The sequence below is a fragment of the Macaca fascicularis genome, chromosome 4, assembly GCF_037993035.2.
Source record: "Macaca fascicularis isolate 582-1 chromosome 4, T2T-MFA8v1.1".
NCBI lineage: Eukaryota > Metazoa > Chordata > Mammalia > Primates > Cercopithecidae > Macaca > Macaca fascicularis.
Window position 1 is genome coordinate 126,417,828 of NC_088378.1, and position 15,013 is coordinate 126,432,840.

Here is a 15,013-nt window from a genome sequence, read left to right on the forward strand (position 1 = left end):
TCATACATTGAGTGCCCACATACAACTGGCATCTTGTTAGATGCTGAGAATACAAATTTAAGTAACAGGCGATTTTTTTTTCCTTTAAATGCATAGGGGAGAATAGAGATAAATTAGTTAATATAAAAGTATGACTGTGTAACTACATAACTATATAATTATGTAACTATACTATGAGGAGGTTGTGAAGAGTGCTATGGAAGCATCTACGAGTGGGATCTGTTGTTTATTGCCACAATAATGCTGTATAACAAAACACTGTGAAACCTCAGCATTTATGATTGTATGTCTAGGACAGTAGATTAGGCAACCCCACCAATCTCAACTGGGCTCTGTTATCTATCTGAAGGTCAGCTGACTGCCAGCTGATCTACAATAACTCAACTGGGATGACTGGGGTGACTGAGCTCTGCTTCATGTATCTCTTAATTTTCCAGCAGATTAGCCTTGTCATACTTTCATGGCAGTGGCAGAGTGCAAGAGTGCAAGTTGAAATGCTTAAGCACTTCTTAGCCTCTGCTGCAAATGATATCCCATTGGCCAAATAACACAACAGAGTTGAGCTCAGGGTTATAGTGCAGGGCTACTTAAAGTTACTTGGCAATGGGAATGGATATAGTATGAGGTGAATGGTGAGTTAGGGCAATCAGTGCAATATGCTGTAGAGGTGCAAATGAGTATTACGGAAAATTTCCCAAGGGTCGTACCCGTTGAACTAAGTTTGGAAGGCATTGGCTGAGTGGAAGAAGAAACAAAGACTTATTTGACAGAGAAAATACCATGTACAAAAGTGAGAAGATATGAAACCTGTTGTGTGGTCAGCTGTCCATAGGGAGTTTGATATGTCAGGAACAAACGGTGCATGGCTAGAAATAAGGCTGGAACCAGAGAGAAGCCAGATTTCAAAGACTTTTATATAATAAACAGAGGAGTTTGAAAGTTGTAGGATTCTGTGAAGCTCTAAGGTAGTGTCTTAACTACTGTTTTATTGATATTAACTATTATAAATAATTAATTTCCTGATATTGCCTATTAATATTTTTATTTGCTACCAAGGAGCCTCTTACCTGTGAAGGTCTTAATCATGTACAGGCTGATAGTTGGTAGGTACAGAGATGTATGTTTTCATTAATATTTTTAGTATACTTAAATATATGTTCATTATAAGCTTCTACAAGTACATACTGAACTTTTTATAGTAAGATTTAAAGATTAATATGAGTTTCAGTGCTAATAGTGTATATAAATATCTATAAAGGGTTATTATTTATGCATGCCAAATTTTTAAGTTATTAACTATATATTAAAGTAAAACTAAAAGATCGTTTAATGTATGCTATGTGTTTATTCTCAGTAGCATTGTGTCTTAACATCTTTCTCATGTCATCACTTTTTATCCATGTTCTAGAGAACAAACTGAAAACACATTTCTTCTGGGTATACTAAATTTCATTTTTATTTGAGGAATATAGTATTGTTGAGACTAGAGATAAGCTTTTTCTTAAGGTTCTTAAAAGTGACTGATCACTAAGACAATTGTCTTATATATTTCCTGATTCAAATGAAAGCCCTTTGTGAAGGAACTAATGGAATATATTATGTAGTACAACTGGAATATATTACGTATTTCCCTATTGGCAGTCACAGATATTTACACAATTAATTTTTGAGTTGCATTATTTACATATTTTTTAATTTATAGTTTTATTTATTCAGTATTATATTCTATGAGACCAAAGCCATTGTTTTTGGTGACAAATTAGATTTTGCAAGTACAACTACATTAGGAAAAAGATTATGTACAGTAGTGGTATTAATTATTGCCAACTGGTTTTTCTAGAATGTTATGTAAGGAAGTGTAATTAAGTTACTATTTTGGCGTGAGTTTGCTTCATTTTTTAAAATGTTGGGTGAAGGAGATTCTAGTCATTATACCCTGATGAACTTGACATCAATCTCAATAAAAATTTTGGAATCTGTAATTATTAGGAACTTGCATGCGGTCCCAATTCATATCAGAATAAAACAATTTTACTTTCATTAAGGTAATGCCACAGTTGTAGACTAAAAATTTCAGTGAGATGTTTGATGTCATCTCTCCTGATGTTCTGCTGGATGAGATGGAGAGTTATATTTCAGACAAGGACAGCTTGAAAGCTGAATCAACTCTTCCCAGCCCACAAAGTGTTCATTATTGGATCTGTTGTTTCAAGGATATCTCTTTGCTACAGGGCTTTATAATTGGCCTAGGACTTGTTCAACACTTAGAGGTTTGCATTCCTTCGGTTTGTTTACTAAAAGTTTTGTAACTCTTTTTTTTCTGACAACTTGGGTAGGACCTTAATATATAAATCAAATAAATGCCAAACTACTCTGATTCAAGTGAGAATTGAAAGTGGTAGTAGTTTTGGAAAGTCTTTTCAAAGATACGCCATTTACATTGAGACCAAAATGATAAGAAATAGGAAATCTTTAACCTTGAAGAAGACTAGAGAGGATGCATGGTTTCTTCAAGTAGATTAGTGGTTGCCTTTGGCTGAGGATGGGAAATAGGACTGACTATAAATGGGCATGAGACATTGTTTTGGAATGATGGAAATGTTCTGAAACTAGATTGTGGTGATGATGGTAAAACCCTGTAAATTTACTAAAAGTCATTGAATTGTACACTTTAAACAACTGGATTTTATGGTATGTAAATGATATCTCAATAAAGCTGTTTAAAACAGATGCTGTTTAACAAAAACAAATCGAAACCAGACCTTTAAAGTAAGCTTTCTTCATATTTTTGAAGACCTGTCATGTAAAAGGATTTGTTATTTCATCAGTTCCAGGGGACAAAGCTAATCCCAGCATATGGAAATTAATTTTTAAAAACCCAGAATTTCACTTACTAGAACAAATATCTCTCCAAGATGCAGAGGGACAGGCATAGTGATAGTGTGTTGCAGGGTCTTTAAGCGGTTTAAATGACATAATACATATAAGTATACCTGGCACTTAGTACATGCTTACTGTTTAAAGAAAAATTAATACAGATAAGAATACAAGTGTATGTTTGTATAATTTTTAAGAGAGAGAGAAAGAAACATGCACGCAGTTGTGCCAAAATGTTAACAATTGGTGATTCTAGGTGAAGGATTTACAGGTGTTCATTTCACTTCAGCTTTTCTGTTGATTAGGAATCTCAAAATAAAATGCAAGAAGAAGGAGAGGAAGGGAGGTTAGGCTGACAAGTTTGTGAAGGCAAACTTCCTTCAACGCTGTGAAAAATAATGAGCCTGTCATTCAGTATCTGAAATAAAAAGAGAAAACTTGATTTATTGCTTCTTATCATAAAGGAGAGATACATGCTGGTCAAGCACAGTTTGTTAGCAAGGCAGGCTGCTGATCTTCTTTTGAGTTTCCAGGAAGCATTGAGTTCAGGGATTGGTCGTGTTCTGGAGTTGGCATAATCTATAAAAAGAGAGATGAGAATGTTGTTGATAGGTTGGCACTCAAGTGTGTGTTGACTGGAATGAGTCTGTTCCTGGTTCTGGTGGCTGTTTATTGCCATGGCTACAGAAAATCAGTCATGTCTTTAAGTTTGTGGGAACTTTGAAAATTCTCAACTAGTATGATATTCAGTGCCTGGCATGATGTAAACCCAGTATTCAATAAATATTCATTGAATGTAAGTGAATTTTTTAAAAGCTCACAATATTTGCCATTATCACCACCATCATCATCTCATTGTTAGAAACTGAAGAACTTGGCTTTGAAGTTCTAACATCTTAGGCTGCATTTTATTTGGAATCCTCTCACTAAAGTCCTTAAAGTTATTTTGGAGGTTATTTTGTTTGTTTGTTTAAATCAGTGTTTCCTAAATTTTTTTCAATGCTGTGTAACTACATGGGCTTAGAAAAAGATTACATAGATAGTAAATACATTTAAAATCAAAAGTTTCTTTTCTTCTGAACCTCTCAGAGTGTCTAATATGGTAACATGCATTGCAAATCTAGTGAAGAATAAAATATGTCATTTTCCAAGTTAATTTAATTACAAAATACTTCTTTTTCTGGACACTGTCAATCTGAAAAATGTTGTTGCGGTATACCACATTTATATCCATTTTATATTGATAATTTTCTGAAGATCTGCTAGTACAAAATTCTCTTATCTCTATGTGACTGTCTCATACCAAGTAATTCTGACTCTTACTGTTGCTGACTCCCCAGGTAACTCTTAACTTTCTTGACTCTCACTGATCCCAGATTTATGTAATATGGGAGAAACTTTCCTTTTTGCATGCTTAACAGTTTGTTTTAAATGATAGGTGAGAAAAGTCCTCTATGACTATAAGGTGTTATTGTGATTGTAGTGTATCTGTTTTCAGTGTTATAGGAAGTTAGTTTTTTGACTAAATTTCAGTCAAAATAAGATAGTAAAGTCCATTAAATGTTTTGGAGGCCTAATGGACTTTGATTTAGCATGTTGTTGTACAATGAGTTCTGGATGAGGTAAAATTCCTAGCTTTTGCTTCTAACTGTACTTACGACCTTGAGATGGCTATTTAACCTCTTGGACTTTAATTTTCCGTCTGTTTAAAACAGAATCAATGGACTACATAATCTTTTAGATTCTTTTTTTAACTAACATTCAGTGATTGCTATACATATCTTTCCTGTTCCTCAAATAGGGAGGGTTTATAATAATTTGCTTTATGCTGCTATCTATTAACAGTTTGAAGATGGGAATATGTGCTTCTTAGAAATGTAGGATATATGAAGAAAAATGTCCTATAAATTGTTAGAAGAAATTCATAAAGATATTCTGCTAGTTTTGTAAACTTTCTCAGATGCACATTTTCATGCACTGTAGATGAGTTTTATGAGTTTTCTTGTAAATATTTATGGATGAGCTTTCTTATGTAAGTCTTGATTTTTAAAAAATTTTCTAATGTATGTATTTTTTCATTTCTTTAAAGCTATTTCTTTCACACATCAGATCTTAATAAATACATGTTTTAATATTTCACACTGCCTATCGCATACTTTACATTTCGTGATTCTGTTCTACATTTTTGTTCTGTCAGCTTTCTAATATACAAATTATTTAGTAATTCATTAGTTATATTGTTTATTGTGTCTTTTCCTCATTGGAATGTAAACTCGACTCATTTTTTGTCTGTTTTGTTCACTGATATATTCCAAGCCACCAGCACAGTGACTGACACATACCAGGCAATCAGTTAATATTTGTTGATTGAGTGATTAATACCTATAGGTAATATATGTTTACCTGTTCAAAATTTTACACTGTCTTACCTTTTGTCTTAAACATATGTAGATTAGTATATCTGTATTTTTTTTACATCGGCATTATTTATTTTACATCATAAATAATAACAATAATTTTGCTTTTTATGTATCTTCACATATTTTATTTCATGGTGTTTTATAAAATTCTAAAAGTTTTCTCAAAGTTCTGTTAAATTATGTGAGTGCTTATCAGCCTCCTATTCACTGTAATTCCATTAGGGAGAAATTTTTGGGTATTATAGTAATACTTAGTCTATAAAAGTGTTATCAAAAAAATGCTTTGAAGAGGGGGGGAACCTTTCTTTTGGGGACAGCAAGTTACCTAGAGCCTTCTTACACCAAGCAATAGTCACACAGCGTCTATTCCAAAGTAATGTCAATTACCTGGGGTAGGAAAACGTCCAAACAAGCCAGAGCTAATTAAAAAAAAGAAAAAAGTAACTAGCTCCCAAGACCACAGCAATTACTTAACCACAGTATCCAGAATGATTTAACCCCATTAGAGTCTGTAGCCAGCGGTAAGTATTGAAAGCAATTCAGCATCCAAGAAGATGTACACATGGCAGTAAAGAAACATCTCTTTATCCTTTCTTTATGTTTGGTTTCTAGATGCTTTACGAGTAGATCTGCTTGTAGGTCTTGTGTGCTTGGTGACTGGCCCAGCAGGCTGTCTCACAGATTATCACCAAACTTATCCCCTTTGCTTCTTTTTCAGAATCTCTTCAATTAAAACTTTATCAGTCCTTCCCCTCTGTTAGAAACTTAGTCATTCCCCTCTATTCTTAATCAGGGCTTGGAAATTTAAAAACGAGTATTTTAGACTCAAAGTTAGACCTGTTAAATTCTTTTAATTGAAAAAGAATAATGTAGACTTCCGTGATAATATTTTCAACACCCCTCGCCTTTTTCTTTTTTAATTTAAGGGACAATGACATGTTTCTTAGAAATTATTTACACATATAAGGCCAGGGATAAACTGTAGCCTTTGTTTCCTTCCTCCAATTATTTTTATTTATTTATTTATTTATTTATTTGCTTTACTCATTTTTAACATGTTTTTGTTTTTCTTAATTTCATGATTTTTTCCACAGTTTACTCTGTACAATTTGATTTTCTCATAACAGTGTTGCCCCATTCTTGAAGACACAGTCTTTAAGATTTACGAATTATAGTTGAATCAGATATATGTGATTCAAAATAAAGTTTCTGAAAAGGTTTTTTAAAAATTATCTAATCTAGTCCCCTCCTTTTACTTGAGAAACTGAGGTGCCAGGAGAAGTTACCTGCCCATTGCAGCAGTTCTTAATAGCAGAGTGGGAACTAGAACCAGATCATCTAACTTCCAGGATATTTTCATGGTTACTGACTTTTCCTACTTTGTAGCTGATGGCCAGAATATAGTGTGACTTCTAGCAGCATTACTGTAATCTTTTTAGTTGGATACAAGCCCTGTGAACTTCATCGTTTTTTTCTGGGCTCAAATCTCTGGCTGGTCATTTAGTTTGGTGCTACTTCTTTCCCTGAGCGGGGGGCCATGACTACAGTGAGATGTCAGCTGGGCACCTACTCATCCACTGACTCTCATGAACTTCATCCTCAACATCAGAGAATGGAAAAGCATTATCTTTAGATGAAGGAATTAATTTCCCATATACTATTTGTTTCTGTTTTGAGACTTTAGAACTGAAATAATAATGGTAATTGTTTGAAAGCAAATATACAAGTTTTATTTATTATTAATCCATTCCTTTAACAAAGGAAACTGTTATCTGGCTTGTCTTTTTTTTTTTTTTTTTTTTTTTTTTTTTTTTTTTTGGTGGAAAGTATGCCATGACCTTCTAATACTAATTAGGATGATTTACTTGGTAGAGAATAATTTGGAAAACCCCTCAATCCCAGGCAAACTAGGGTGATTGGTCATGCTGATAACAATAATGTATATATGTTAGTGAATGCTAAAAGATTTTCTAACACCAATAAATAAAATATATTTTTAAAAATACTGTTTTGGCCGGGGGCAGTGGCTCACGCCTATAATCCTAGCACTTTGGGAGGCTGAGGCGGGCGGATCACAAGGTCAGGAGTTCAAGACCAGTGTGGCCAACATGGTGAAACCCTGTCTCTACTAAAAATACAAAAACTAGCTGGGCATGGTGGCGGGTGCCTGTAATCCCAGCTACTCAGGAGGCTGAGGCAGGAGAATTGCTTGAAGCGGGGAGGCAGAGGCTGCGGTTAGCCAAGGTCACACCACTGCACTCCAGCCTGGGCGACAGAGCAAGACTCTGCCTCAAAAAAAAAAAAAAAAAAAAATCGTTTGTTTTATTTTTACCTCCTTTGATATTTCTCTTTTGTGTTTGTTTTATGCTGTTTTGTCATAATATTATATACATTTGTATAACTTGAAAATAAATGCACACACATATGTACACACACTGTATATACTTGCTCAAAAAGTATTTATTTTCCCCTTATAGTTGATGCCATGAAAAGAGTTTGGAGTTGACTGCTTTTCGCAGTTGGGGATATGTAGACATGAGGAGGATGGGTCAATGGACACAACATCAAATACATGCATTTACATAGGGTGCAAAGGTTAGGAACAGATTTTGGCAAATGAAATGATGCTTTAGAATTTATAGAGAGATTAAAAGATTATTGCTATATTTGGGTAGCATCTTGGCATAGATTACTAACCAAAGATGTCACATGTGGGCGCAACATAAGTAAGATAGTAAAGCTCCTTCATTTTTAAGAAATCTTTCTCTCTCTTTTTTTTTTTTTTTTTTAAAAAGCTGATGTTAGAAACCACTGAAAAGGGGTTCTGTTGTTTTTTGAGAGCAAAATGACTAGATGTTGATTGTGTATTTTAATAGATGTCTATTTGAAGGATCTCCCCTAATTTTAGATAGTATTGGGCATATACATAACACAAAAATGTTAAAAGGGTTAGTCATAAATTCTGCTGGCTTTTTAAAACAGTATCCAATGGTTTTGTTCAGGATTCATCCTCCTGGATCTCAGTATAAGTATACAGAATAAAAAGTTTAACTTCATCTCATTAATGCCCTTGTTTGTTTCATACTTTCACTGTGTACCTATCAAGCGAATTGCAGAGTCAGTTGCCCTAGTTTGAACTGAGACATTTCATTCCAGCATTGAATAAAGCCAATGCTGTTTGCGTGAGAGGATAGAGTGTAAGTGGCTCCACCCCCATCATTATGAAGTTGCTCTGGCCTTACTTGTAATCATGGCTGTCAGATTTACAGTGCTTCCTAAAATGGAGGATTGTGTGTTATAGCTACCGAGACTACTGCAGGAGACCAGGAGAGGGGCAGCCTTTTCAGAAAGTTTCCTGATAGACCTTTAGTGGACTGTAGTCAGGAAATACTGGTATTGTTACAGGCATCCAGACAGTATGTAAATGAACAGGGTATCAGATTCCATTGATTAGGACAAGACCCAGGGTAAGTCAGTCAAGACATCATAGCACTGGGAGGTAAGTCTTTAAAGGGGAAAAAAAATCAAAATAGTTGTATAAGTATCAATTACTAATCTGTCTTTAAGTGGCTTATAAGTAGTACATACATTGCTGAGCAAAAAAGGAAGTGACTGTGGCCAGGTATAACAGTTTTCATTTCTGTTTTCTGAAAACCACTGGAACAATGGCAGAAGTTATTTATAAAAGCTTTGGGAGAAAAACTGAAGTACCAATAACCCTGAAAATTAAAATAATATACTCATCAAATGATATACCTCATACCAGTCGTTGTAGCTGATTTCGGTACTTAACTTTACATGTGTATGCTAATAAAAACTGTTTTTAGTACAAAGGTCTAACTTTCTCATAAAAGCTTAGGCAATTTGTGTATTTTATTGATACAAGAAGTATTTCCAGTTATTTAGCTTTGATAACTTTACACTTTTTTTTTAACAGTGACATTTGAAGTAACTTAGAATAAGGGAAGGAAAACCTTGTTCAGGTATTCCAAAGAAATAATGCGTGTATCAGTGAATACAACAAAGGATTTTTGCCTTTGTGGAGTTTGCTTTTTATTGTGGACTTTCTATTCTCTTTTTGTTCTATTGGTTGTTTGCACCAAATAACATACTGTCTTAATGATTGTAGCTTTATATTAAGTCCTGTAGAAAATACTCTCCCATCTTGTACTTTAAAAGTGTTTTGACTATTCCTGTCTCTTTACCATCTCATATGATGTTTAGTACCAATTTATATTTCTTTTTAATTGCATCTTCTACCTTTATGTTAATGATGGCTTTTTGTAGATTGATCTTATAGCCAGAAAACTTGCTAACTTATTAATTCAAATAATTTTTTTCTTAATTTTTGGTTTTCTGTGTAGATACTCATATTATCTGCATATAGGGACAGTGTAGTTTTCTCTTTTCCAGTACTTTTATAGTTTTAGTCTTGTTTTATTGTCCTGACTATAATCTTAAATATTGACTGAAAGTGGTGATAATAGCCATCCTTATGTTGATCTAGTTCTTAAAGGCTTTAAATTCTTCTGTGTATGTGGTTTCCTGTCATGAGTGGTTGCTGGATTTTGTTGAGTGGTTTTCTTACATCTATTGAAATGATTATGTAGGGTTTTTTTTTTCATTTTCTAAAGTGATGTAGTTATATTAATACATTTATTCAATATTGAGCTCTTCATTTCCTGGCTATGTTAGTCAAAGTTCTCCAGAAAAAAAATACAATCAGTAGAATTTTGTAAAGGAGATACACACATACATGTAAGATACACGCACATGCATGCACATATACACACACATATCAAAACAAGGAGGAACTAATCATGACAATTACAGTCCTTGACTACAGGTGCACTCCATCATGCCCGGCTAATTTCTTTTGTATTTTAGTAGAAACAGAGTTTCACTGTGTTGCCCAGGCTGGTCTTGAACTCCTGAACTCATGCAATCCGCCAGCCTCGGCCTCCCAAAGTGCTAGGATTACAGGTGTGAGCCACTGCGCCCGGCCTATTTCTTTTTCTTACCTAATTGCTTTCACTGAAATTTACAGTATTGTGTTGAATAGAAGTGACAAAATTGGACATTGTGTTAATGCTCATCTTAGGGGAAAAGTTTTTAGTGTTTCACCATTAAGTCGGATGGTACCTGTGAGTTTTTCATGTATGGTCTTTATCAGATTGATAACTTTTCTGCATTAACTTTTTAAATGCTATAATTATGTTTTTCATTTCTATTTCTGTTTAGTGCTTTTTCAAAAATGACTAAGCATTTGGTAAGGTTTTTGTTGTCCTACATATACTTCTCATTTCTCTTTTAAAACCTGAATTACTCTAGTTAATAGATACTTATTTATTCAAGTAGGTGTAGGCTGTAGGTCTGATTCTGCATTTTGTTGGTCCTGCTCCCTGTCATTCATGATGACTTGATTCCTGGTACACGTAGTGAATTTTGATTTTGAATTTATGGTCCTTGATATGTCATCCATGGGAGTTCTTTCAGTTATTTGTTTGAAATACGTTCTTCAAGAAATGAGTTGCATTTGTTTCTACAAGGTACCTTTGGGCACCATCAATATAAATCACTTTAAATTAATGCTCGACCTTTTTTTAGACTATATGGCCAGCAGATACTCTGGCACCATGGAAGTGAATTTATGGTTAACAATTCCTAGGGAATATTTTTTCCTCTGCCACTCAAAGCTTCGGGTGAGGTAGGCAAAGTGCATTCTCTGGAATGGGTATTTTCCTAGTTCACACATTGAGGGTGACACCGTCACTGGATGTTAGGTTTCTCGATGTTATATTGGAGTCTCAAACTGATTTCCTGCCTTTCTTGTGGTCCCCACGTTCTTCCTATACCTTGAATTCTGTACTAGTTCAATATAGACTGTAGGTTACTGTGATTAGGTAGATACCTTCAGAATAAATTTTGAAGGTTCAGTGCTCTATTATAGAACTGTTTTTTCATCTTGTCTGACTTTGGTTTTGTCTTCCCTATTGCTGGTTGAAGCATACTCTAAATATAAATTTTTAATATATTATGATGCATTTTGAAGTGTTCTTTACCAAGAAGGTATTCTTTGCACATCCAGTCTACTTTCAAGTTTTAAGAAAAGGACTTTTAAGGCCAGCCTTTTAAATCTATTCTTGAAAACCTGCTTTTATATGATTCCAAGTCATATTCAATGGTATTTACATAAATTTTTCTTATCAATTTTCAAAGCTGATTACATCATACACTTTTATACCTTTCTATGTGGCTCTTACTAGCTCTTGTATTGGTAATTGGGATGTGATTACATGATTTACTGGTTGCCAGTGTTGTGAAGTAGTTGTTAGTATTTTGCATTTTGAAACAATAAATTCTCCTTAAAAAATACTGTACGAGCCGGGCACGGTGACTCACGCCTGTAATCCCAGGACTTTGGGAGGCCGAGGTGGGTGGATCACCTGAGGTCAGGAGTTCAAGACCAGCCTGGCCGACATGGTGAAACCCCGTATCTACTAAAAATAAAAAAGTAGCTAAGCGTGGTGGCACGAGTCTGTAGTCCCAGCTACTCAAAAGGCCGTGGTAGGAGAATTGCTTGAACCTGGGAGGCGAAGGTTGCAGTGAGCCGAGATCGTGCCACTGCACTCCAGCCTGGGCAATGGGGTGAGACTCTGTCTTAAAAAAAAAAAAAAAAAAAAACTGTACAAATCCAGAAATAGCATAGATAACACTGCACTTTTCTTTTGAAGTTGCAACTTGTGTAGGAAAGACTTTCTTTTCTTTTTTTTCTTTTTTTTTCTTTTTAAGCAGGGTCTGACTATGGCCCATGATGGAGTACAGTGGCATGACCTTGGCTTACTACAACTTCTGCCGCCTGGGCTCAAGCCATCCTCCCACCTCAACCTCCCAAGTAGCTGGGACTACAGGCACCTGCCACTGCTTCTGGCTAATTTTTGTATTTATTGTAGAGGCGGAGTTTCACCATGTTATGCAGGCTAGTAACCAACTCTTGGGCTCAAGTGATCCTCCCGCTCTGGCCTCCCAAAGTGCTGGGATTAAAGGTGTGAGCCACCATGCCTGGCCAAGGTTTCATATTCTTTGTCTAGAGAAAATTGTACACCCATTCAGACATTTGAGCAAACAATTTATATTCTTCTTATTAAACTGATTCATGTAATAAATATCTTTCACTTTTTGCCATTCTTAGTTTTATAGTCCTTAATATTGGTGTGTTTAAAATTATTTTGCAGGTATTCTTTAGGTGATGCTAGAAGGCCTCTTCATGAAACAGCAGTTTTGGTAGAAGATGTGGTACATACTCAGTTAATTAATCTGGTAAGAACATATATAATTTGATTTGGTATCTCTTCTCTGTGTTCTTTTAATAGGATTGTAACCCAACACTTTAAAAATATTTTATTTACAGCTGGAATTCTTTTTTGTTAGCATTATTGAAGTATAATTTATATATAACAAAATTTACTGGTTGAATGCATAATTTGCTGAGCCTCAGCAATGGAATATTATAATATAAACTTATAACACAATCATGATATCGAAAATTTCCATCATCTAAAACAAACTCTTGTTCCCCTGGGCAGTCAGCAGCCGTCATCATGACAGCAAAAAGTTTTGACTCACTGAAGGCTCAGATGGTTGTTAGCATTTTGTAACAATAAATTATTTTTAAATTAAGGTATGTACATTATTTTTTAGATAATGCCAGTTGACAGTTTCATAGGCTATAGTATAGTGTAAACATAGTTTTTATATGCACTGAGTAACCTCATAATTTGACTGTATGCCTACTCTGTACCCACAAAAATTAAAAGTTAAAAAATTTAAAAAAAATTTGACTCACTTTATTACAGTGGTCTGTAACTGAACTTACGGTATCTCTGAGGTATGCCTGTACCATTAGAAGGCAACATGAGGAATTCACTCATGTTGCCTTCTAATCCTTGCATGATTTTATTTTTACATTTAGCTCATTCATGTAGTTGTTGTTTATTCCTGTTATTTTGTGAGATGTGGATCTAATTTTATCCTTTTTCAAATGGGAACTCAGTTTTACCATCACTGTGTATTTAAAAATTTATCTTTTCCTTAGTGATTTGAAATGCCTTCTTTATAATATACTAAATTTATATATATATAGGTATCTGTTTCTCATTGTACATGCTATACTAATGGTTTAGTATATGTATATCCTAGTATGGCATTGTTTATTACAGGTTTTATAGTGTATTTTAATGATTATTAGGGCTAAACTTACTTGTAGGTTTTCTTTTTTTTCAGTATGTTCCCAGCTATTCATGTATATTTATTGCTCGTCATGAATATTAGTAGCAACTTGTCTAGCTAATAAAAATTTTCATTGGTATGTTTATTGAGATTACATTATTTTATAAGTTAAGGAGAACTGCATCTTTAAAATCTTGAAACATTCTATGAATAGGGGATATCTACATTTGTTTGAGACTACTTTTGTGTCTTTCAGTTGTGTTTTAATGTTTTTATTCTCTTAGCTTCACACATTTATTGTTAAGTTTGTTTTTTTAACTATTTCATCTTCTTCATTGCTATTGTTAATGGATATTTTCTATAATTATATAATTTTATAATTATATAAAACATTCAAAAGTTTAATGAAATGCATACATCTACAGATTCAAGATGAGCCAACTCCGTTTAGAACAAATTAAAAGAAATCCATGTTCAAACTGCTGGACGATAAGAACATAATACAAATCTTAAAGCCTAACAGGCTTATTATCATAGGGGAAGGATGATTTGAAAGACAGTGGAATTCTTATCAGAAAACAGGCAGGCTAGAATGAAATGGCACAACAGTTTTAAAGTACTGAATGTAGAATATTAAGTTGACTGTTCTTTTTCTCTATCTTTCTATAGCCTTCTCTCCTTCTGTACCTGTCCTCCTGTCTTACAAGGACACCAGATATTTATTCTTTAGTGGTATTGTTATTCATATTAAATCTATGTATGTTACCATTTTTATATTACAATGTTATAACTTTTCTTTTAAAGTCAAATGCTTTTAAGGAATGTAGACAAAAAAGGAAGCAGCATATGGGCTATTTTGTATTTACCCACATATCTACCATTTCCCATGCTCATTATTCCTTCTCACAGATTGTAGTTGCCATTTCAGTCTTTTCCTTCATCTTGAAGAAGCCTTGTAACTTTTCTTTTGGTACAGCTGTGCTGATGATGAAGTCTCTTACGTTTCTTTCATCCGAACATATCTTTATCTTTATTCTTTAAGTATGTTCTTCCCTGCATGGAATTCTATGTCGATAATCTTTTCCTTTTAGCTCGTTGAATATTTCATTCTAATATTTTCTGACCTACATTAGTTTCTGACAAGTTAACTGTTATTCATTTGTTCCCCTGTATGTAACATGTTTTTTTCTGGCTGCTCTCAAGATTTTTTCGTTATCTTTTGCTTTGGGTAGTTTTGTCTCTAGGACTGATTTTTTAAATCATTATTTTTCTTGTTGAACACTGGGTATCAATTTGTGGAAGTTTTCAGCCATAAGTTTTACCATTTGACATTATTTCACAAGGCTCTCAGGGCCTTTAGTGTTTCTCTAAACTTTTTCTGCCCCTTTTTATTCTGTTGTTTTGTTTTATTTGACTTTTTAAATTCCTATTGCTTTACCTTTAAGTTTACTACTTTTTCTGCCATCTCTAATATGCTAGTCAGTGCT

The 15,013-nt window shown here is 34.0% G+C and overlaps 1 protein-coding gene across 21 annotated transcripts in view; it reads left to right on the plus strand.

Moving 5' to 3' along the window:
* Nucleotides 1–15,013, plus strand: part of SUPT3H (SPT3 homolog, SAGA and STAGA complex component) — a 529,437-nt gene that overhangs the window by 242,909 nt on the left and 271,515 nt on the right. For 18 of the 21 annotated variants that reach the window (XM_074037868.1, XM_074037869.1, XM_065543947.2 and 15 more), the window contains one exon: nt 12,533–12,617. The exons of 1 other annotated variant lie outside the window; for it this stretch is intronic. Coding sequence is in view for 11 of the 20 variants with exons in the window: in XM_065543947.2 (XP_065400019.1) it covers nt 12,533–12,617 (85 nt within the window). In the remaining 9 variants the exon portion in view is untranslated. Of the gene's footprint in view, nt 1–828; nt 966–12,532; nt 12,618–15,013 lie in introns of those variants that run through there. 2 more of the 21 variants (XM_065543958.2, XM_074037873.1) reach the window with 1 other exon arrangement.